Source organism: Mastigoproctus giganteus, chromosome 7 (genome assembly GCF_048544385.1).
Source record: "Mastigoproctus giganteus isolate SK-2022 chromosome 7, ASM4854438v1, whole genome shotgun sequence".
NCBI lineage: Eukaryota > Metazoa > Arthropoda > Arachnida > Uropygi > Thelyphonidae > Mastigoproctus > Mastigoproctus giganteus.
The window spans coordinates 204,531,161-204,556,411 of NC_143581.1; the positions used below are offsets into that span (position 1 = coordinate 204,531,161).

The 25,251-nt window shown below is 37.5% G+C and overlaps 1 protein-coding gene across 2 annotated transcripts in view; it reads left to right on the forward strand.

The window, feature by feature from the left end:
* The window catches only part of LOC150083608 (NPC intracellular cholesterol transporter 1-like), a 339,105-nt gene that overhangs the window by 127,359 nt on the left and 186,495 nt on the right, over window positions 1-25,251 (forward strand). For both annotated transcript variants that reach the window (XM_090378086.1, XM_090378087.1), the window contains exon 10: window positions 17,021-17,149. In XM_090378086.1, coding sequence (XP_090234212.1) covers window positions 17,021-17,149 — 129 coding nt within the window. The remainder of the gene's footprint in view (window positions 1-17,020; window positions 17,150-25,251) is intronic.

A 25,251-nucleotide genomic window follows, 5' to 3' on the forward strand; every position in this document is an offset into this window, starting at 1 on the left:
TTAATTTGAATTTATGCCCCCTCAGGTTCGTAATCTGAACAAGTGGAAGGATCCCATCAGAACTCAGCCTACTCAACCCATTCAAGGCCTTATACACCTCAATCAGATCACCGTGCAGGTGTCTAGTCTCCAGCAACTGCAATTTGCAGAACTTAAGCCTCTCTTGGTACAAGGATCCCTTCATTCTCCTCACTAATCTTGTTGCCCTTCTCTGTACATGCTCAAGGTCTACATCCTTCCTAAAATGAGACCTCCAGACCTGTACGCAGTTCTCAAGGCGTGGCCTGACCATTGCCTTATACAGAGTGACAATCACCTCCTTTTCCCTGCTAGCAAAATTCCTATATATCATTGACAAAACCCCATGACCTGCCCTGGCAGCCTGTCTGCATTGCTCAGAAAACTTCATATCTGACTGCACAATTACTCCCAGGTCTTTTTCATTTTCTACCTTCTTAAGTGTAGGACCACACCACACAGTGGTACGTTTCTCTGGGGTTACTTCTACCCATATGCAGTACTTTGCATTTGTCAAGGTTAAACTTCAGTTGCCACTTCTTAGCCCATCTGCCCAAATTATATAGATCCTGTTTCAGTAGCACACTGCCATTGCTGTCATTAACAACCCTGCCAACCTTTGTATCATCTTCAAACTTTGACATTAAACCTGATATACCTTCATCAATATCATTGATAAATATACAAAACAACAGTGGACCGAACACCGAACCCTGTGGGACTCCACTAATAACATTAGTCCACGAAGAGCAGCACCCATTGATTACCACCCTCTGTCTTCTCCCACTTAACCATCCTTTTATCCATTGTAGCAACTTACCCTTAATACCATTCTGCTCCAATTTGTACAATAGTCTTCCATGCGCAACAGTGTCAAAAGCTTTCCTGAAATCCAAATATATGATATCAAAATTATTTTTTGCATCCAGTTCCTTTGTAACCACATCATAATATTCTATCAAATTTGTCAGACAAGACTTTCCCTTAACAAACCCATGCTGTGTCTGAATTATTGCTGCAGTCTTGTCTAGATGATCCTGCAGTGCATCTTTAACCAGTGACTCCATTATTTTACTAGGAACAGAAGTTAAACTAACTGGTCTGTAATTACTTGTGTCACCCTTCGATCCCCCTTTGTGAATTGGGGATACATTTGCACACCTCCAGTCCGTGGGAACCTCCCCTGAGTCCAAGGATGCTCTCATAATTATGGCTAAGGGTTAGCTTAGTTGCTTTGTCACCTCCTTTAATATAACTGGAGAGATCCCATCCACCCCAGGTGCTTTTCTTATGTTTAACTTCAACAATTTCTCCTCCACATTTGCTCTCAGTTATTACAAAATCATTAAGTATCCTGCTACAATTTGATAACCTTCTGCCATTTTTAAACCTTAATAATTCCTCATGTGTGAACGTAGATGCAAAATACTCATTCAGTTTGTTTGCTATCTGAGCAGGATAATCAACAGTTGAACCATTGATGTCATTGTGTCACCCTTCGATCCCCCTTTGTGAATTGGGGATACATTTGCACATCTCCAGTCTGTGGGTACCTCCCCTGAGTCCAAGGAAGCTCTCATAATTATGGCTAAGGGTTTGCTTACTTCCTTTGCTGCCTCCTTTAATATAACTGGATTCAATCCCATCCACCCCAAGTGCCTTTCTTGTGTTTATCTTCAACAATTTCTCCACTTTACTCTCAGTTATTACAAGATTCTGTAGCTTACTGCCAGAGTTGAATACACATCTGGCATCCCTCCCCCGCTGAATAACTCCTCATGTGTGAATGTCGATGCAAAATATTCATTTAGTTTGTTAGCTACCTGAGCAGGATCATCAACACTTGACCTATCGATATCAAGTGGACCAATCTGATTCATCCTCTTCCTTCTAGAGTTTACATAAGTAAAGAACTCTTTGCTCTTTTTCTTTGCATCCCTTGCCAAAGATTTCTCGTAATCTGCCTTCGCCTGCCTAACCTCCTTTGTAACTTGGTTACAGATCAACTTGTATCTATCATAGGCTTCTGTGTCACGTGTTAATTTGTATGTATCCCATGCATTTTTTCTTCTCTGCCATCTGTCTCATTAGTTCATCTGACATCCATTTTGGCCTAAACCTTGAACAATATTTCTTAGTTGGTATGTAAAGCCTAGTAGCTTCCAAGATAAGTTCTTTGAATGCTTCCCATTTTGAATTTGCTGTTGGTAACATCATCAGTTGGTCCCACTGTATAGAATTTAAATACTGTCTCAGTCCATCGTAGTCGCCTTTACGGAAGCAATAACCCTTCCCTTTACCCCTGATGGTAGTTACCTCTTTGAGTAAATCCCACTTCAGCACACTGTGATCACTGCCACCTAGTGGTTCATTTATCTGCAGATTCTTAATGCATGAAGAATCACTACTGATAATCAAATCAAGAGTATTACTCCCTCTAGTTGCTTCCCTAACATGCTGATGTAGAAAACAATCATCCAATAAATCCACAAAAGCCTTGCTAGTGTGTGAGTGACCAGCCCCCAAATTCCAGTCAATATCTGGGAAATTAAAATCCCCCATTATAAGACTCTCTGATTTACTGGCCCACTCTATTTCCCTGTACAGTTTCTTATTATACTCATCAGAGTCATTAGGCCTATAGCACACTCCTACTCTCAATTTTGATCTCCCCATGCTTATGTCACACCAAACTGACTCGACACTGCACTGTCCAGCAATGTCGACTGGCTTCACTTCCTTGGATTTTATGTGTTTCTTAACTAATAGCATAACCCCTCCTCCCTTCCTATCCTGTCTATCCTTTCTGTAGACGTTATACTCCCCAAATTCCAGTTCTGCATTCCTTATATCTGTGTGACACCACGTCTCTGATATCCCAACAATATCTGCCTTTGATGTTTTGAGCAATACCTGAAATTCATCAAATTTATTTAACATTTCCCCTCAACAAAACCTTGTATGTTCTTCAGAATGTCATATCTACAGTCTGTCCTTGTATAGCACGATAGTTGCGTTCCTAGAAATCCTCGTGCAATGCAAAATCGTGCAATATAAACAACAGGCCCTACGGGAAAAGTGGGGTTAGGTGCCGACCACCCAAGATTGAACACACATTTGGAACCAAAACATTACCAAACACAATAAATAATCGGGTAATTTTAATCGTTATAAAATACTTACTTATTTTATAACGATTAAAATACGTAATAAAAATAATATTATATTATAATAAAGTATTTTTAGTATTTTTTAATACTAAAAAAGTATTTTTTACGAATAAAATACGTATTTTATTCGTAAAAAAATTATTATATTAAATAAAATAGGCGTAATAAAATACTTATGTATTTTATAATACGTAAGTATAAATTATAATACGTAAGTCGTAATAAAATATTGCTAATGCTTTTGCTTATGTGTATCACGCTTGATACACATAAACAAAGCAGCTTCTATCGTAAGCAAACTTGCTTTTTGTTTGATTTTCTATCCAAAGAGATGACAGCCGTTCCATCTCTTCCAATTCTTTGTGTCTTACTTAATGGATTTTAATTACACTTTGAGTTGTTTCCGCTATGAAAGTTGTTTTTATTTTCTCTGCATTCTTTGTAATTCTCGGCGTTGCCTCATTTAGGTCTGTAGCACGTGCAATATCACATGGTCTTTCATTTCGCTCAAAGCGTTTCACAATTTCATATTTTTTCTCTATTGACAGAAGCGGACTGGCCATAAGCCTTACGGGGGAAACCACGGTGGGCCGGTGTGATTTTGGCCATAAACCGTAGTATGAGGCCACTACAAATTTTCCCGGGTAAGAATTTTTGACCCAGTCCGCCTCTGTTTATCGTTATTGCTTTTTTTTTTTTCTCTCTCTGAATCTGCAGTGTCTTAGCCAGGACGCTTCCTTTTCACACCTTTTAAGTATTTTACTAATTTTTAGGAAATAAAGCACAATTACAAAATGAGGAGGCACGCTTGATACACATAAACAAAGCTGCGCGCGTGTAGCAACTGAATAAAGAACACCGTAAAGGCCGAGATACACTATTAATTAACACCTCGCATTTTACTAAAGTACATTTTTGGAGGTTACTACCATAAAACAATAAAAACAATTTCCAGTTGCGTTTCTGCTAGTGGAACCTGTTATAAACTGGTAGTAAACTCCATCTAATTGCATTTGCGATTATATCGATAGCTGGAATTGTGTTGGTTTTTACGTTATTATGGTGAATTGTGTTTCCCCTTCACTGATATAAAACACATAAATACATTTTCAGAATCTTCTTCATTCCTATCGTGTTGCGTTCGGTTGGGGTGATTCCGCGTTCGACTGCCATTTCTTGTAAACACAAAGGCGAATCGTGCATAAGCGAATTCGGTTCGTGTTATATAAGATAACGTTCCCCTATTTATAAATCGTGTATGATTGAATTTGTGTAATGCAAACACGTGTTATACGAGGACCGACTGTATCTAAATGTTCTAGATTGCTTCTAAGATTTTCCCCTCCACTGAAGTCAGACTAACTGGTCTGTAGTTACCGCTGACCTCACTCTTAGAACAGCCTTTATGTATTGGTGATACATTGGCACTTCTCAAATTCAAAGAAATCTCTCCCGAGCCCAAAGATGCAACCTTAATTAACCTCAATGGTTCAATACACTCCCTGGCAGCCTCCCCCAAAATTACTGGGTATATGCTATCTATTCTGGGAGCTTTCCTTGCCTTTATCCTTGAAAGCTTTTCTAATAAACAGTCGTAATTTCGAAATCACTAATTTCATATGGCTCAGCCTCACTTGCACAGCTCTTTCTCAGTATGAAGGGTCTTTCATAAGTAAAAACAGATCATCATCATCAGCCATTTTCAATCCACTGCAGGATGAAGGCCTCTCCAGCAACTTTCCAGTTCTTTCTCTTTTGAGCACTGGCCATCCATTTACTACCCACAAACTCATGAATTTCATCTATCCATCTCCGCCTTTGTCTTCCAGGTTTTCTTCTAGCTCCTCTTGGATACCATTCTGTTATTTTCTTAGTCCATCTGTCATCATGTCTTCGAGCTATGTGTCCTGCCTAAGACCATTTTAGTTCTTTAGTTTTGATAAGAATGTCCTTTACTTGAATTTGTTGCCTAATCCATGTGTTTCTCTTTTTATCTAATAGTCTGATTCCCAATATGATTCGTTCCATTCTTCACTGTGTAGTTCTCAGCTTCTCTTCCATTCTTTTGGTGAGTGTCCAAGTTTCACTTCCATAAGTCATGGTGGGGAGTATACATTGGTTCATTATTTTACGTTTCAGACAAACTGGGATATTGCTCTTCAGTATGTGACTATATTTCCTGAATGCTATCCATCCAAACTTTATTCTTCTCTTGACTTCCAGCCATTTATCATTATTACAGCTAATAACTTGTCCCAGATAAGTATATGAATCCACCTTTTCAATTACTGCTCCTTCAATCATTATTTTCCTTTCTGTCGCATACTTGTTCATCATTACTTTTGTTTTATCCATATTCATCTTTAGTCCAAAATCCTTACTAACTGTGCATAACTGATTAAGATTTTCCTCTAATTCTTTGAAATCACAATGTCATCTGCAAATCGTAAATGGTTTAGGTACTCTCCGTTCACATTGACTCCTTTCTGTGACCAGTCTAATCTTCTGAAAGCTTCCTCAAGGGCAGCAGTAAACAGCTTCGGAGATATTGTGTCTCCTTGTCGAACTCCTTTCTCAATTTTAAATTTCCTACTGTCTTTGTTTAGTCTAATAAAGGAGGTAGCACTCTCATATATTTTCTTCAAAATCATAATATATGGGGTATCAATGCCTTGTCTTTCCAGTGCCCAAAACATTGCCTTATGCTCTAATGGAGTCAAATGCCTTTTCATAATCCACTAATCTGTTAGTAATGACCCTTGTGAACAACTTGTAGATGTGGGATAACAAGCTAATTGGTCTATAATTTCCAATTTCTGATTTATCTCCTTTCTTATGCAGCAAAACTATGATTGCATTATTCCACTGCTTAGGCGTCACGCCTTTTCTAATGCACTTTTTGAAGAGCCTTGCCAGTTTTTGTGTTATGTCTCTTCCTCCCAATTTTAACAACTCTACAGTAACTTCATCTTCCCCCCGGGTCTTTCTGATTCTTCATTTTCTTCAATGCATGTTCTCTCTCATCAGGAAGAATATTGAGTATATCGTATGCGTTGCTACTTTGCAATCCATCTTCCCCACTGCTGGCATCATTCCCCTGCTCCTTGTATAATTCTCTATAGTAGTCTTCTGCTATTTGAATTATGCCTTCTCTGCTGTTTATAAGTACACCATCGCTATTCTTCAGTTTCAGTATCATTTGTCTTTCTGTATTACTGCTCATGGCTGCTGATTTAAATCCTTTGTTTTCCCTTAATGCTTGTTCTACTTTTCTTGTGTTAAATCTTCTTATGTCCTCTCTGAGTTTCTTTCTAATGGCTTTGCATAACTCAGTATACTCAATTTTCTCCCTGTCAGTGTTTTTCTTGCTTTTCATTTGTCGTCTTCGGTTTGTTCATCATGAAAAGTGTTTCTTGACTAATTTTTTCTTCTTTAGATTTCTTTTTCCCTATAGGTTTCTTGGGCTTTATCACTTTCAAAAAGTTGTAATATTCCTCGTCGATATCTTGGTCATCAGCAGTCTGCAGAAGCTCAAACTTGTTCTTAAGTTCCAGTACCTACTGCTTTTTCTCCTCTTCTGTTATCTCAAAGACCTTTGTATTATTTACTCGAGTCAGTTTTTTCCTTTCCTACATCTATATCTAGTGTACATCTTACCATTCTGTGATCACTTCCAACATTTACCTTATTCAGGACGGTAACATCATTCACAATATATCTTCTGTTAGTGAGGATGAAGTCGATTTCATTAGTAGTTAATCCATTTGGACTCTTCCATGTCCACTTTCTGTTCGCCCTTTTTTTGAAAAAAGTGTTCATTACTGACAGTCCTTGAGATTCTACAAATTCCACAAGTCTTTCACCTCTTTCATTTCTTTCACCAATTCCAAAATTTCCTATAGTTCCCCTTTCTGCGCTGTTTTGTCTTTTTCCAACCTTAGCATTGAAGTCTCCCATAATAATAATAGTGTAGTGGGTTTTCTGCTCATCTAGAAGACTCTCAATTTCAGTGTACATTTCTTCAACCTCTTCATCATCATGGCTCGATGTTGGTGCATAAATCATTATAATCTTTAGCTTGTATCTCTTAGAAATCTTGAGTATTAGTCTTGACACTCTTGGTGATGTACTTTTGAATTCCAAAATGTTGTTTTTAAAATCTTTATGGACCAGAAACCCAACTCCACCTTCACTCCTTTCACTGTTTCCATTGGTGTACAGCAGATTTCCACTTGATAAACTTATAAGTGATTCATTTCTTCTTCTTGTTTCAGCCAAACCGATGATATTCCAATTCACATTTTCTAATTCCTTTTCCAGCTCTAATATCCTCTAATACCCTCTAATAAAAAACAGATGCAAAGTACCTATTCAGTTCATTTCATCCACATCAGCTGGGTTATTTAAGGCTTTCTCACACCCAGTGCACGTGGATTCTATCTGATTTGCCTTCTTCGTTTTTCTTATTCACATACATGAAAAATTCCTTGTCCCCATTCTTTAATCTCTTACTAGTGCTTTCTCATACACAGCCTTGGCATCTCTCACCTTATTTGTGGTACTATTGCAGATCAACTTGTACCTTTTAGGCTTCGGTACTTTTTGTCATTCTATAACTATCCCGTGCTATCTTTTTCTGCTCTATTTGATTGGCCAGCTTTGCATTCATCCATTTTGGCATTCTCCTTGTGCAATATTTTCTTGATTGTATGTATGCATTCATGGCTTTTGTGATTTTTGCTTTAAAGGTATTCCACAATTCAAATATATTCACCATCACTCTGCAATCTGCCGAATTAATAGATGATGTATAGTGCTTTGAACTGTCAAAGTTCCCTCTTTTAAAATTAAAACCTGTGCCATTTACCTTTAACTACTGTAATGTCTTTCTCCATCTTCAAACTAACGATTGCGTGAACACTATCTGCCAATGGTTCCAGTACTTTAAGCCCTGTGAAGCCATCTGATTTGTGAGTAATGATGAGGTCAGGAATATTCTCACCCCTAGTATTATCTCTAACATGCTAGTATAAATACAGGTAACCCTCGTATAACATGGTTATTAGGTTCCTGTAAAATGTCGTATTGTACGAAACCGTGTTATACGAGACTAAGAAAAATTACAAAGCTAACAAAAATACACTATTTAGTTAACTAGATTTTAACAAAACAAACAAAAATACACCATTCTAGATTTCGTGTATCTTCTACTCTCTTTAAAAAAATCATTAATCTGGGTTTGTTCGCTTTTGCTTGATAAATCTTTGTCAATTTCATTGTATGGAACTAAGCATTTTTGAAGCTCTCTTTTGAACTTTGGGCTCCTTTCATTCAAGAACCTGTATTCAAAAAATAAGATTCTAATTGCTTGGCTAACTTTATGCCTTCCTCTATGCTTTTTAGGGTAAAATTTGGATGTTTAGAATTTTCATCTGCAATATCATCATCTGAATTGATTTGACCTCCAATGCCATTTGCACCAAATCCGCTACACCGGCTTATTTTTCTACCAGTAATTCTCGAATGTCTTCGGTAATCATATCTTTTTTATTTTTTTAGGAGCATTGACGACTAAGGCCATGTTACTCTTTGTATATTGTCTATAAATTGTGTGTGTGTCCTGAGGTTGATTTTCTGTTTATCTGGACGAAAAACCTGAGTTTCTGGGGGAGGGGGGGGAAACATGCTACCCGAGCCCGACTAACTCAGCCACTTTGTGAAAAAGACCCATAAACTTCATCAACGGGATTCGAACTCTGGTCTTTTCCAGCTGGCATGGGGAGGAGGATGATTCTATCAACTGTGCTACCCACAAGGGTTTCAGTAGTCATATCATCAAAACCTTCCCCTCCTCCTGATGTAGCAAGTTCTACTATTGCACCAATTCCATTTTTTGCCCATTTGATCATATTTCCTGAATGAATGCACTTTGGCCATACATTTTTCCACATGCATATAATGTTGACAGTTTTACTTCTTTCAGCAATAAAGCTATAATTCTGATACAGTCCACAATTGAGAAATGTTTCCCTGCCTCCATTACTTCAATAGATTCAGAATCAATTTTCCAAAATCCATTGTAACAATTTTCTGATGGAATGAGTTTTAAAGGTGGATATAATGCCTTAATGTAATGGCTGAATGAAAGAAGTTGTATTAACCCAATACAACTGTGGTGTAGGAATATAACTTCAACTTTTGGATGACTTAAATCTTTTGGATGGCCTAGTGTTGCTATCCAATAGTAATAAAAATTTGAAATCTAGATTTTTCCACAAATTCAACAAGCACAAGTTCAATAGCACAGAACGTAGCACGGGAGTTTCTCAACAAAATAAAATACAGGGATTTCTCTTTTTTTTTTTTTTTTTTTTTTTTTGATTAGCGAGCGGGGATTCAAAAAGAGTGGAAACGAAAAATTACATCCAACATAATAGCAGGATTTTCCTCGCAAAAAAGGTCAAAAATACCCTGTTATTTGAGGTTTACCAAAATTTTCTAACTGTGTTATATAAATACCGTGTTGTGCGAGAATTGCTGCAATTTATCTCGTGTTAGAGTGAAACCATGTTGTAGACGTACCGTGTTATATGGCGGTTGCCTGTAATAATCATCTAGTTTATTTTAAAAAAAATTTTCCCATAATGAGTTTCCCTCCCACTTATTCCAATCAATTAGGAACAGATTGAAGTCACCCAAATTTGTTTTGCACTTGCTTGCCCATTCCATCTGCATGTAGAGATGTTCATCATACTCTTCACAATCTTCTGGTCTGTAGATTAGTCCCACTCTCATTATACCTTGCTTCCAACTAACTCACACTATACAGATTCTGTGCTGGCAGACACAGCAAAAGCTCTTTTTTGTATTGAAGCTGCTTTTGATAAGAAGCCTGACCCCACCACCCCCTTCTACCTTCCCTAGCTTTCCTGAATACATTATACAGACCATAGTGGAACTTGTCATTCCTAATTTCTATGTGGCTGTTGTTGTTATTTGGTTTTTAGGAGCATTAGCAACTAAGGCCATATTGCTCCGGGGATGTGCAGTGGTCATTCCCTGATCTTTCCGCATCCTCCATATTTGGTGGTCACAGGCTCGAACCCCAGTCTAATCAAGAAGCGTGTGCTGTGCACTGCTGCTCCTGCCCACCTGGCTATGGAGGCGCCCAATTCTAGGTGGCACTACATTTCTGTTCACCCTGTTATGTCAGCATTAGTTGTACTAACCAGGAGTTGAAATTCAGCCATTTTATTGACAATGTTCCTAACATTACAATAGTCCATTAAGACTAAGTATTCTTCTATAATTTACTATCCTTACACACCCCTTGAAGTTATTTAGGCTTGTTTCCCTAGCTATATCTTCCTGATCATTTGAAATTTTGCTACCCTCAAAACATCTTGCCAACATCAGCTTTTGCAGCAACATACAAGAATTCTTGAGGTGAGTGCAACTATTCCTTTGACCCATATCATCAAATGAATGTGTATCAGTATTACTTTTCTCCACCCTAACTAGCAGTTTCCCTGAACTCTTAAGGTATTCAGAATGATAATGGCAAAAATCCCTTCACCACCTTTGTTCAAATGAATACCATCTCTACAAAAAAAAAAAAAAAAAAAAAAGAAAGAAAGAAAGAAAAAAAAATAAGATTTCTTCTACCTACAAGTGTGGGCCAGATTGATAAAAATCTTTCCATGTCTAGGGCCTTGAAGATTCCCTCAAATTTTGTATTAATTCATAAGGCTTCAGCATATAATCCCTTTTAATGTGTCTGGGCAGAATTGCAGACACATGCACATTCTGACCTAACTTGTGCAACTTTTTTTTAGCATGGTTCTTTAATGATAACTTAACAGTTGTAGGATGAAGAGATGTGATACAAAATGTTCTCTACAACCAGCTATTTTACACAGCTAAAATTGCTTACTGAAAAGCAAACATATACACTCATTGCGTTTGTTTTATTTTTTACTTTAAAAAAAATTGGTTTATATTCATTTCAGAAGTTCAGTGATGATGTTTTTAGACTAAACTAAGATGGAGCAAAACTCTCTAATTTAGAAAAAAGCAGCTGATCATGAAAAATTTTAATTTAGAAATCCTAAAATCTGAATAGTAATACTTGGTACAATTTTACCATTAAATTCAAAAATTTCAGCACAAATATGGCAATAAAGATTAAGATGACAATTAGTCTAATGTGCACGCTGTGCCGACTGAAAACTGGCAATAACTCACGGGAAAAATGCGCCGAGCCATCGGGCACTTGTTGTGCAGGAATGCTTTGAGGAACACAGTTGTGACTTCCAGCGTATCGATCAGCCTCCGAACTTCCCCCAATATCAATCCCATAGAGCACTTGTGGGACACTATGGAAAGGCATATTAGGCGTCTGGATACACCAATCACCTCCGTACCTGCATTGCTGACCGCATTACACACAGCTTCTGTAGCCGAGTGGTCAAGAGCGGGAGTGCAGTAGCACACACTCTTTGAGTAGACTGGGATTCAAGCCCCTGACTGCTGATCAATCTGCCAACCCGCACTGGACCAGCGTGGCAGATTATGGTCCATTTCCCTCAGCATGAATTGTTGAGGAGGCTTCCATCCTGCAGTGGGTTGATAATGGCTGCACTCTACTTCTTTTTTTTTTTTTAGTCTAAATCTAAAAATAAGCAAAATAGATCCTGGTGCTTCTTAATTGAAACACCCTGTATATAGAAAGAAATTTTTGAGGCGTGCTTGTTCATTACACTGTATGTAATGTCGAAATGACTGTGTTTTGATTTCTTGAAAGGTAACAATTTAATATAGTAAAATTCTGTTTCAATAAACTTCTTGGGGTTTCTTTCCTTGTATTGAAATCCAATCTAATGAATATCACTGAAAATTATTTCAGAAGAATCATTATTTGTATTTCTTTTTTTATAAATAAATTCTGCTTCATTTTCTAGTATATGCATATATAATTAGTAATTTCTGCTATATTTTACTTAAATATCAACTTTAAAATCATAAATAATTAAAATGACAAAATACGTTTACATAAAGGTAAAAAAAAGTTTGTTTAGAGTGTTGTTTTGAAAGCATATTTTATTTATAAACAATGGCATACATTCAGAAATACAGCTTTTTTGTTACTATTAAATTGTCAAGTTTGTTTTTAATGTTTAACTTTATTCATTCCTGACTTTGCGCCTTCACCAATGTCACAGACTAGTCCATTCTTATACAAGTTGGTGTTGCCATTGCAAAGCCAATTTAGTGTATATGGCTGTTTGGAAGTATAAACAGAAAAAAAATTTTTTTTTTTTTTTCTGTTATGAAATTATTCATTTTTTTCTTTGATAAGTCTTTTAAAAATGTAAGTTGATAATTTTGGATCTTGTAAAGTTAGCATTTGATAAGCCAGCATTTATTATATTAGAAATAAAATGATCAGTAAAATAGAGGCTACACCTTATAAACTGGTTTGTTTTAACTGTAGCTTGAGAATAAGACTATTATTGTTCGTGATGGCAATCTGCACTACACCAGGACTATTACAGCTGGAGTCCCACAAGGTGGGGTCTGGTATCTTGTTCTCGACAGTTCTTGTGCCGTCGTGGTGAACTGACACATTATCACCTTTGCTGATGACGTAAAACTGTCACTCCTATCAACTCTGGAGACACTGCTGACTATATCAGTTCCTTAATTCTGCAGAAAATCTAGAACCTCAAAGCCTTCCTCTTCATTTTCAGTCTTCACATCAATTCTGAGAAGTCGAAACAGTTGACATTCTCACTCAAATTGAACCCAACAATGATGCAATCCATCTTAAGAGGATCTGCGATTTCTGTTGTCCAACAACATACCAATCTGGTCATTATTTTTAACCAAAAGCGCTCCTTTCTACCACATACAGACCACCTGCAGATAAAGTTCTGACGACTCCGGTGGATGCTTAAGCAACAACTTTCACACATCCATGACCAAGCTGTTGTGTGCAGATACATTAAGAATTGTGTATATCCAGTCATTCTCTATGCCGCCGAAGTTTGGACTTCAACTGCTACAAGGCATCTTAGACAGATTTTCGCGGGGGAATTCTTTGCTTTTGAAATGGGCCATATGGAAATTTTGGCTTCTCCCTGCACTAAGGACCACCCAAATGGTGGCAGCTCTTAACATCAGATGTCTTTTTACCATCATTCACAAGATAAAACTCATCTTTGTTGTCAAAATGATGGTTGGCATTATTTCCGAACCAGATTTCCAGGCTAACTGCGGGGCCAACCCAGTCCTTTAGGCCATCCGAAACCGGTTAAAGTTATCCAATCGGTTCCTACCAATGCAAATGCTGCACTGCTATACACTTCTTGGACAGTGACCCCTACAAGTTTGCAGTCTGTAAAAAATATAGGCAAAACTTACTCCATTGATTTCCTTTCAAACCTGCATCACAGGACATTAGAACCTGCTCTTGAGGACCTCTCCATCACTCCATTGTTCCAATCTTACTGTGCCTGTTCAGATGACTATCCTGCACTATAAAAGGACGTCTTCCTAGAAAATAATTTTACTTGCCAACACGCTGTTATATATATATTTTCATGTGTAAGTTTGTAATTTTTTTGCTCCAATCAATCATACAGTTGTATATTAGTAATAATACTGTTTTTTTGTTTTTTCATCCTTGTTTATTATGTTGTGCTATCCTTTCTTGTAAACCCCTGACTTTAAGCCATGAAGGGTTTTGAGTATGGTGTGTTGTCTTATGTGTACAATAAAGAGTTCTTCTTCATGGAAATTTCTTTTCAACTGTTTCTAAAGTAATGGAGAGATGTGTTAATTGTCAACTCATAATTGTTGTTCTTTCTTGAAACATCTAATATAATTTCTAATATAATTTCTTTCAGTTAATCTCAAGGCAATTTTTGGATTTTGTCATTAATCTTTAAACAAATTCCAATAAAAAGGTGTAGAGAAATTAATCTCTTTGATCAGTTTTATAAAATTCTACAGTCTTAGTGTTTTCTGATGCTGTTTAGACTCTGGAGGCCAAGGTGGTCCTGTGCTTTTTACAAATATTAACTAAGCAATTAGTTATTATAACAGGTTACAACCACAAAATCAAATGAAACAGTCTGTGGTGATTTGCATAACTGTGACCGTTCAGTAGAAAGCTGGTGCACATGCAAAAATTTGAATCGTGATGAGAGGGCTCACATAAACAGATAAAAGCAGCAGTTATGTGAAAATTATCGAAATGGTGAGCATGATTGTTACAGACGTTCGATTGGTTTCATACAGTGCCACAGACAACGAAATGGCCAGTAGACAACATCTGGATGACTTTACCCGGGGTTGAATAATGTGGAAGCTCGAAGAAGGTCGAAGTGCTAGGAGTGTGACTTCAGAGTTCGGTATCACCCATAGTATCGTCTCACGTGCGTGGTCGTCCACGAAAAACAACGCCCAATCATGACCACTATATACTCCTACAGGCCAAGAGGGACTGACATCAGACAGCGGGATCCATTGCAAACCAGCTGCACAGGATGCAGGATATTGTGGTTTACTGTGGCCAGGCGACTCCACAAAGGTGAACTGTTTGCCCGATGGCCAGTATTCTGTGTCCCTTTAACACCTGCCCATCAGAGACACCGTTTACAGTGGTGCATCGAACACAAGGACTGGACAGCAGCGCAATGGGGTAAGGTACTCTTTACTGATGAGAGTAGATTCATTCTCAGCAGCAATTCTGGACATCAGCTAATCTGGTGAGAGGTTGTTATTTGTTATTATTTTGGTTTTTAGGAGCATTAGCAACTAAGGCCATATTGCTCCGGGATATGCGGTGGTCATTCCCTGACCTTTCCGCATCCTCCGTATTTGGAGGTGACGGGATCAAACCCCGGTCTAATCAAGAAGCGTGTGCTACGCACTGCTGCTCCTTCCCACCTGGCTGCGGAGGCGCCCTGGTGAGAGGTTGACACATGGTATCACTCTGCAAACATTGAAAGGGATCGATATGGTGGTCGAGGTGTTCTCATCTGGGGAGGTGTAATCTTGGATGGACGTACACAACTCCAGATACTGGAATGCCGTACTGTAACCGGTGCACGCTACTGTACCAAGGTAATCCTTCCCCATGTGCGTCTGTTCTGAGGTGCCATTGGCCCCAAGTTCATGTTTATGGATGATAATGCCACACCCCCATCGCACTGCAGCTGTTGATATGCTTTTGGAAAGTGAGGACATTGTAAAGACAGGACAACAACGTGTCCTGTCTTTTTGAATAATTTCATCCAAAAGCTTAGTGTTTTCCTTCAATGTGCACAGACTTTGGTCTTCTGCTCCTTTACTGGTCACTACCTCCTCCTTTAAAGCTTGCAACCATCAACAAACACTTATATCAGTAGTGTCTGATCTGTATACTTTCCTTAGTTTTTCATGAATCTGGACAGCTGAGTTTTCTCCTGACTTGAAAAGGAACTCAATCACTGACTGTTATCAGAAATGGACATAAGTTTGACTATTCATAACTTCAGATCTCTAATAGACAAACTTTTATTTTAGCATGTTTGTGTTTTAAAATGTCTGTTAGCAATATATGTAACTTTATGATGCTAATTCGGTTAAAAACAATTTTGTTGCCCAAGTGGCATTGCTTATGAACTATAACCGTTGTATAAAAGTAAGAACATCATTTTATTCTGTAATGAAATGATGTTTACCTAAGTTTTCTAGAAGGGATCACTTTTAACACGAAAAGCTGTCATGCTTTTTTTTTTTAAATTCCTTTTCAACTGGATTAGAATGAAATGAAAGGAATTAAAAAAAAAAGAAAAAGCAATATTACTAAGACTGTGTGTGAGGGGGAGGATTAATAAGTAAATAATAATTTTAGAACATAAATGGAACAGAACTTTAAAATACATAATGACATAATTTCCTTGGTGCTCTGTGAAATGCATTAATTATTATTCATTTGGAAGAAATGTAATGGCCCCTCTAACCGAGTGGTCAAGCACACACGGGTGCATAAGTACACGTACCTTCAGTGACTGGGGTTCAAGCCCGTGACTGCTGATTACAGTGCTGTTTTTTGTATTCTGTCTATCTTGTGAACTCCTGACCATTTGGTCATCCCGGAGTATAAACAGAAAATTAGTTTATTTTATCTTTCCTGGCAGAAAGAGGATCCGCATTAAAAATTTCAATGTATTTTCAATTTCTAAAAGTTGGCAGTTATGTGCATGACCCTTGCTCACGTAATTGATTTTCTGTGTGATATTCATTGTACGAATGCTTGATTTTCCTAATATATTTATTTTTAAAATTGTAAGAACCATGGTGATCTTTAATGGAATACTTCTAAGGTTCTGTTGTTTATTTATTTAAAAATATATGTTAATATTCTTATGTTAATAACAAACTTATAGAAACATGTTAATAACAGATTTTTATTTATTTTCACTTTTCCACATGTGTCTAGCCAACAGGCTAGCTTAGTAGAGAAGAGCAGTGTGAATGTCTGTAATTGTTTATTTGTATTCTAAGGTTTTTTTTTTTTTTTGTGCATGTTCATGGGTTGAAAATCATTGAGAGTTACTAAAAGAAAAACTTGGCTGAGATCAACTAACTTAGTTTTGCTTAAAGCTCTAGAAAATATTCTTTCATCATTGATAGAACTTGAGTACAGACCTTTCTAAATAATATGCTACATTGTGGAAGCCTATTATATGAAACTATTAAATGAAGTGAGCTCTTTCTCTCTATTGTTTAATGTTGCAAGATTAGCTGATTTTTTTTTTTTTTTTTTCACATTTTAATTTCAGAGGTCAATTGAAGATGAGCTCAACAGGGAAAGTCAATCTGATGTGAAAACTGTCATCATTAGTTATTGTGTCATGTTCCTGTATGTGTCCTTGGCTTTAGGCCATGTACGATCTTTGGAGAGTTTAATGGTAATGATAAATTTGTCTTTGAGAAATATTGCTTTTTATCTGTTAAGTTTTTTTTTGCATATATTTAGACTTTTATTACTATTTAACACTGCTGAGTAGCAAAATAGTAAGTGAATTGTGGGTCCTCCTCTCACAAAACAAAACTGTCACATGCTTGCCTTTGGTATGGTGTTTTCTTAATTTCTTATTTTGTGGAGTTTGATGATATCAGGTATTGCTGCTAGTTCATAAAGTGTTGAGAATAGAGAAGTGCACATATACCAGTTCTAAGAATTGCTTGATTCTCTCCATCCCTTATACATTGTGAAGGGTGTAGGGATGTCCCTTGACTACACTTGTAGTGTTGATATAATACACAATATGGTCCTTGAGGTAATGCACCTAAAACACCACAGTAACAATGTAACCTTTAAGCATATACATTCTAAAGCACATTTTGTCCAATTCCAGAGCCAAAAGGAATCATGGATCCATTTTTCTTTCTCTTCTAATACTCATTTGACCAGCCATATGGCTGTCTTGGACAGAATCTGTAAAATGAAGGGAAAATATACATCACACTTCTATTTGATCCTAGAATATCATGGACATCCTGTTGCAGATCCAACTTCAGTACTCTTAGGCAAATGTTTTCAAATGTCTCTGCAACATCATCTTACTTCTCAGAGTTCCTGGTCTTGAAACAGAAAAAAGAAACAGGCACTTCATCTCAGGGTGTTTTAGGCTTTATATGGGCCATTTATCTTACAAGAGTTGAAAACAGTTTAACATCTATCTGTGTGTAGAAAGTAACTGTTTCAGCCATTAACATCTACTACAACAGCATGGCACATACAGCTAGTATTAGCAGTAACAGTAGTAGTGGCATGTGATGCAAGAAAGCAAGTGTATGAGCTTATGCAGCATCAGCCAAAAAAAAAAAAAAAAAATCATACCATTCCCTCCAAATGCCTGTCCAGTTCCTCCTTAAATTTATTCAACCTATCAACTTCCACAACACCAGATGTAAGTGTGTTCCAGCAATTAACCAGCCGCTGGCCAAAGACAAATTTCATTCAAGGCCTTTAACACCTCAATCAGATCACCGTGCAGGTGCCTAGTCTCCAGCCACTGCAATTTGTAGAACTTAAGCCTCTCTTGGTAAGAGGATCCCTTCATTCCCCTCACCAATCTTGTTGCCCTTCTCTGTACACGCTCAAGCAAATCTTTCTTAAAATGAGGCCTCCAGACCTGTACGCAAGGCGTGGCCTCACCATTGCCTTATACAGGGACAATCACCTCCTTTTCCCTGCTAGCAAAATTCCTATATATCATTGACAAAACCCCATGACCTGCCCTGGCAGCCTGTTTGCATTGCTCAGAAAACTTCATATCTGATTGCACAATTACTCCCAGGTCTTTTTCATTTTCTACCTCCTTAAGTGTAGTATCACACAGTTGTTATGTTTCTCTGGAGTTACTTCTACCCATATGCAGTACTTTGCATTTGTCAAGGTTAAACTTCAGTTGCCACTTCTTAACCCATCTGCCCAAATTATCTAGATCCTGTTGCAGTAGCACACTGCCATTACTGTCATTAACAACCCTGCCAACCTTTGTATCATCTGCAAACTTCAATACTAAGCCTGATATACCTTCATCAATATCATTGATAAATATACAAAACAAAAGTGGACCCAACACTGAACCCTGTGGGACTCCACTAATAACATTAGTCCACGAAGAGCAGCACCCATTAATTACCACCCTCTGGTGGTAATTAATGGGTGCTGTCTTCTCCCACTTAACCATCCTTTTATCCATTGTAGCAACTTACCCTTAATACCATTCTGCTCCAATTTGTACAGTGGTCTTCCATGCGCAACAGTGTCAAAAGCTTTCCTGAAATCCAAATCAAAATTATGATATCAAATTATCCAAATCAATGATATCAAAATTATTTTTTGCATCCAGTTCCTTTGTAACCACATCATAATATCCTATCAAATTTGTCAGACAAGACTTTCCTTAACAAACCCATGCTGTGTCTGAATTATTGTTGCAGTCTTGTCTAGATGATCCTGCAATGCATCTTTAACCAGTGACTCCATTATTTTACCTGGAACAGAAGTTAAACTAACTGGTCTGTAATTACACATGTCACCCTTCGATCCCAATTTGTGAATTGGGGATACATTTGCAAATCTCCAGTCCGTGGGAACCTCCCCTGAGTCCAAGGATGCTCTCATAATTATGGCTAAGGGTTTGCTTAGTTGCTTTGCCGCCTCCTTTAATATAACTAGATAGATCCCATCCACCCCAGGTGCTTTTCTTATGTTTAACTTCAACAATTTCTCCTCCACTTTGCTCTCAGTTATTACAAAATCATTAAGTATCCTGCTACAATTTGATAACCTTCTGCCATTTTCAGACCTTAATAATTCCTCATGTGTGAATGTAGATGCAAAATACTCATTCAGTTTGTTTGCTATCTGAGCAGGATCATCAACAGTCAAACCATCGATGTCAAGTGGACCAATCAAATTCATCCCCTTCCGTTTAGAGTTTATATAACTAAAGAAATCCTTGCTGTTTTTCTTAGCATCTTTTGCCAAGAATTTCTCATAATCTGCCTTCACCTGCCTAACTTCCTTTGTGACCTGATTACAGACTAGCTAATATATGCCATAGGCTTCTGAGTGGCTTGATAATTTATATACATCCCATGCATTTATCTTCTCTGTTATGAGTCTCATTAGTTCATTAGATAACCATTTAGGCCTAAACCTTGAAACAATATATTTCTTAATAGGTATGAAACTTTTAGTAGCATCCACGATTAATTCCTTGAATGCTTCCCACTTAGAATTTACTGTTGGTAACATCGTGAGTTGATCCCACTGTACAGAATTTAAAAACTTTCTGAGACCACTGTACTCACCTTTACGGAAGCAAAAACGCTTTCCTTTACCCCTGATGGTAATTAATCTTTAAGTAAATCCCACATCAGTACACTGTGATCACTGCCACTTAGTGGTTCCTTTATCTGCAAATTCTTAATACACGAATGATCACTGCTGATAACCAGATCAGGAGTATTACTCTCTCTGGTTGCCTCTCAAATGCTGCTGCAGAAAACAGTCATCCAATAAATCCACAAACGTCTGACTAGTGTGTGAGTGACCAACCCACAAGTTCCAGTCAATATCTGGGAAGTTAAAATCCCCCATTATAAGACATTCTGATTTACTAGCCCACTCTGTTTCTCTGTACAATTGTTCATTGTACTCATTCGAGTCATTAGGCCTATAACACACTCCTACTTTTATTTTTGCTTTTGCAGTTCTTATGTCACACCAAACTGACTCAACAGTGCACTGTTCATCTATATAAACTGGGTGCACTTCTTTTGATTTTATGTTTTTCTTAATTAACGGCATAACACCTCCTCCCTTTCTATCCTGTCTATCCTTTCTGTACACATTGTACAGAATTCCAGTTCTGCATTCCTTATATCTGTGTGACACCACGTCTCTGCTATCCCAACAATATCCACCATTGATGTCTTGACCAACACTTCAAATTCATCAAATTTATTTACTATACTTCTAACATTGGTATACATGCAAGCATACATGCACCTATTCCTAGTTACCCTAACACATCCCATATACCCACCTATTTCACGATGACTGCCATCCGTCCCTGAAACCCCCAACACCCCTCGCTCCAAGTCGCTACTTATTCTAATAGAAGTTGTGCAAGAATCACCTTCACCTCTGCCTGCGGCTACTGTTAAACTATTAGGCCTTGTATCCCCTCCCATGCTAGCAGTTTTCCGACCCACCTAACACTGCCTCGATAGCATCAGCAAATATTCTTGCACCCTTTCTATTTAAGTGTATCCCATCCCTGTAGAAACAGTCTCTCCTGTTAACAAGTACAATCCAGGCTGAAAAAAATTCTATCCCTTGAGCCTTGCACAATCTTTCCAGGGTCGAATTGATTGACAAGGCTCTCATCATATACTCCCTCCTATCGTGTCTGGGCAGAATTGCAGACACTTTCAAATTCAACCCTAATTCACGGCTTTTTTTCAACAGTGACCTGTACTTGTTAAGTAATTCTGCCGGTCTCCTACTCTTAATATCATTTGTGCCAACGTTTACAACTATATCACCTTTTGTGCCCTTAAAAGACATGATATCCACTCTACAACGTCATCACCTTTGCCCCTGGCTGACAGCGCCTCCGTAGCCAGGTGGGAAGAAGCAGCAGTGTGTAACGCACGCTTCTTGATTAGACCGGGGTTCGATCCCGTCACCACCAAATACGGGGATGCGGAAAGATCAGGGAATGATCACCGCATATTCCCGGAGCAATATGGCCTTAGTTGCTAATGCTCCTAAAAACCAAATAACAAGCCCCTGGCTGACATACCCTGGTCCTGTTCCACCTATCCTTTTTACAAAGCATGTTCCCCATTTCCCTGACAATAGAGTCACCAACAACTACTAGTTCCTGTGGGACCAGCGCATTCTGCCTTGGGGGTTGCTGCTGTGTTGCATGATGACCAAGTGCAAGCTCTGGCGTTGATGTGGGCAGCTGAGAGCTTAATAAGCCCCTCAATTTATATCCTTCGAGGGCATCCACCCTGTCCTTCAAGCTCTCATATAGGCCCATAACAGCGCTGAGTTGTTGCCTGATTTCCTTACACTCCTTACGTCGCACACACACAAAGACATCCCCCATGGCAATATCATGTTCCGTTCCAGAGAGTTCGGCAAACATTTCACAATTTGCACATTTTTTAGACTGTGATGCGTCGGAGAATCGCCCCCCTCAGTTCTCCCCCGAGTCACAGCACTCCTGCCACTTTGTGCCCGTTGCCTTGCTGCTCTAGTTTGGGGCATGATACTTTAAATTAATAAGATCAATAAATTTAATTAATTAAATGTCAATACTATGCTATCTAATAGAAACAGTGGTGGTAGGGGTAGTAGTCAACAAAAACATTCTGGAAAGAACAGCTTTTACCCTTATGAAGTCAAGAGCTGTTGGGCCAATGGCATCTATTATGAAATGATTAAGCACCTTTCATCAGAATCTGCTATTCTTATATAACAATCTTCCTTGAAAAGCAGCTTTTGAATGTATGGTGCTAGCCAATTATCCTTGTTTTCGCTAAGCCAGAAAAGGGATCCTGAAATTCCAATTCACTATTGTCCTGTTGCTCGCTATCTGTTTTTGCAAAATCCTGAATGGTCAATGCTAGTTTCATATGCTATTTAGAGGAAAATGGCCTGTTCTCCGGGATCCATCTGTCTTGAATCCAGTAATCCAACAGACAGATGGATTACTGGATTCAAGCTAATATTTTCCAAAGGAACAGGTCCATTTAGGACCATTTAATTAGACTCAAAACATCTCTCTGAGATCCTTTTCTAAAATTAGAACACTGATTCCCCTTTTTTATTTGATATGGAAAAAGCATGTGACAACTTTGGCATTTGGTATTTTAAAAGATCTTTATTGCCTTGTTTTAGCGGTCACCTCCCTGTATTTATTGTTTTTATTTAAAATTTTTGTTCTGCTGTTTATTTCAAGTTTGTTTAGGTTGAATCCTCATTTGGTCTTTTTTGCTAAGAGGTGGGAGTACCTCAACAATCAGTTTTAAGTGTTATGCTTTTTGCCATCAAAGTGAATTCCATTATACAACTTCTGCCAGCTGTAAACAGTGCTCTCTGTACATTTTTGTTGTAATCATAACCTTCATCCTGAATCTCAATTGAGGCTTGGATGAAATGTTAATCCAGTACCCGAGATCAGATTTTTGTGGTTTGTTGATAGAAAGTTGCCTTTTCTTCAGCAGCTCCATTAACTGTACAAAATGCAAAAGTGGCTTGACTATTCCTCCATGCTCTCTACTCTATTTTTGGGGTGTAGGCCAGGGCATCTTACATTTCTATTCTGCACTTGTGTGATTTAAACTAGATTACAAATCCCAGATATAGTGTACTTTAGTGGTTTGGATCTCATTCACCATCAGTCAATTTGTATTGTTACTGGAGAATTTTAGAACATCTGTTCCAAAGTCTATATGTAGAAACAAATGAACCCTCCTTATTGCTTTTTGAAAGCAGCTGTCTCTGCAATATGCTTTTAAACTGAATTCCATTTAAGTATCCATTTTTGAGTCACTCAGGGAAAATCTATATAATATTCAACAAACTGCTAACTATTCATTCAGTATTCATTATCCAAGAGCTATTCAGATCTTGGAAGTGACTTCCTATGTATCAAAAGGATCCACAATTTTTTTTGTCTTAAGAAGATTGAAGCTGTTATTAAAATTTGATGATGACACTTTCTTGAACTTTATTCAGAATGATGTGGTCAATAATATGGATAACAATATCTTTCATAGTGGCAGAAAATCTCAAACCTTTCTTTGCTTATCTTAAATCTTGTAAATTCCTACAGCCAATGCATTCACTGGTCAGTTTCCTTCTTCATTGGAATTTCTCTCTTCCTATGAAAACCACAATGATTCAGAACTATGCACTTATCACTGAAATAATTTTGGTGATTTCTCTGCTGCAACACAGGTCAACAAGTATTTTTTTATCAAAAAAAAAAAAAAACCATGGACTAGATAGATCTTTGGATACTGATTCTAGTCTCTTTGATTTTGCTTTAGCACAACTAGTTTTTGTGATGACACATTATATGAACATGATGAGACATACCAATTCAGCCAACCTACACGAATTTAATTATTATTTATTTATTATTATTGTGTGTAAATATTCATTTTTATTTATGTAATTCATTCCTATTTATGTAATTATTTGAATATATCTGTATCCTTGTTAACATTATTTAATTAACTGATGATATTTTAAGGAGTCCTTATGTGCTGTGATGACTAAATCGTAGATATAGATTAGCTTAATTTTTCAGCACTCACCTCATAGTAATCCGCCTAGTTGGTTGAAAGTTTTACTACGTACATAGTGGTTATGTGATTCTAATAACTTATGGGGATTATAAATTTAAAAACTAAGTTATGGGCTTTAAAATTTTTTCTAAGAAAAGAAAGTGCACCTTCCATTCTATACTTGTCTAATTAATATAAATTAAGCTAGCTAGCTTAAGTTAGCTTTTATCTCACTTCATTTAATTTATATTAATTAGACAACCGTAGAATGGAAGGTGCACTTTCCTTTCATAGAAAAATTTTTAAAGCCCATAACTTAGTTTTTAAATTTATAATCCCCGTAAGTTATTAGAATCACATAACCACTATGTACGTGGTAAAACTTTCAACCAAATAAGTGGATTACTATGAGGTGAGTGCTGAAAAATTAAGCTAAGCTATATCTACGATTTAGTCATTATTTAATTATAAATTGTTTCAGGTAAGATCCAGTGAACTACCAAAAAATTTTTTTTGTCTTGTGCCAAAAGTGCAAAACTCATCCGAACAAATTTTATTATGTGTTTAGCTCTTTCCTAATCAAATCACAAAGCATACAGTTACCACTTGTTTGAATGGATTACTTGACAGGTCAATGCCATTTGTTTGTTTGTTATTTGGTTTTTAGGAGCATTAGCAACTAAGGCCATATTGCTCTAGGGATATGCGGTGGTCATTTCCCGACCTTTCTGCATCCTCCGTATTTAGTGGGCATGGGCTCGAACCTCAGTCTAATCAAGAAGCGTGTGCTATGCACTGCTGCTCCTGCCCACCTGGCTACCAAGGTGCCATGCCATTTGTCATTCTCATGCTATGGAGAGAGTAAAAAACCATGGTGATTGCTACTTCTGTAATAATATGAATGTAAGTAACTGGATTCTCAGCAGAGAATAGGTACAAGATTGTTTATCTGAACCTGGAATCACCAATGAGACCAATCCTACATGATGAGAGTATGTCAATTCTGCTACCTCTACAGCATAGACTAGTTGAAATGGAATGTGATGATGGTGCAATTTTTTTTATTTTTTTATGTGAACCCCAAACACGAGAGGTATTAGAACCTATAGTACTTAGTACCGTGCTTGGTTTGGAGGTTGGGAAGACGAAAGAAGATATTTGTTGACATTGGACTTGAACTTCT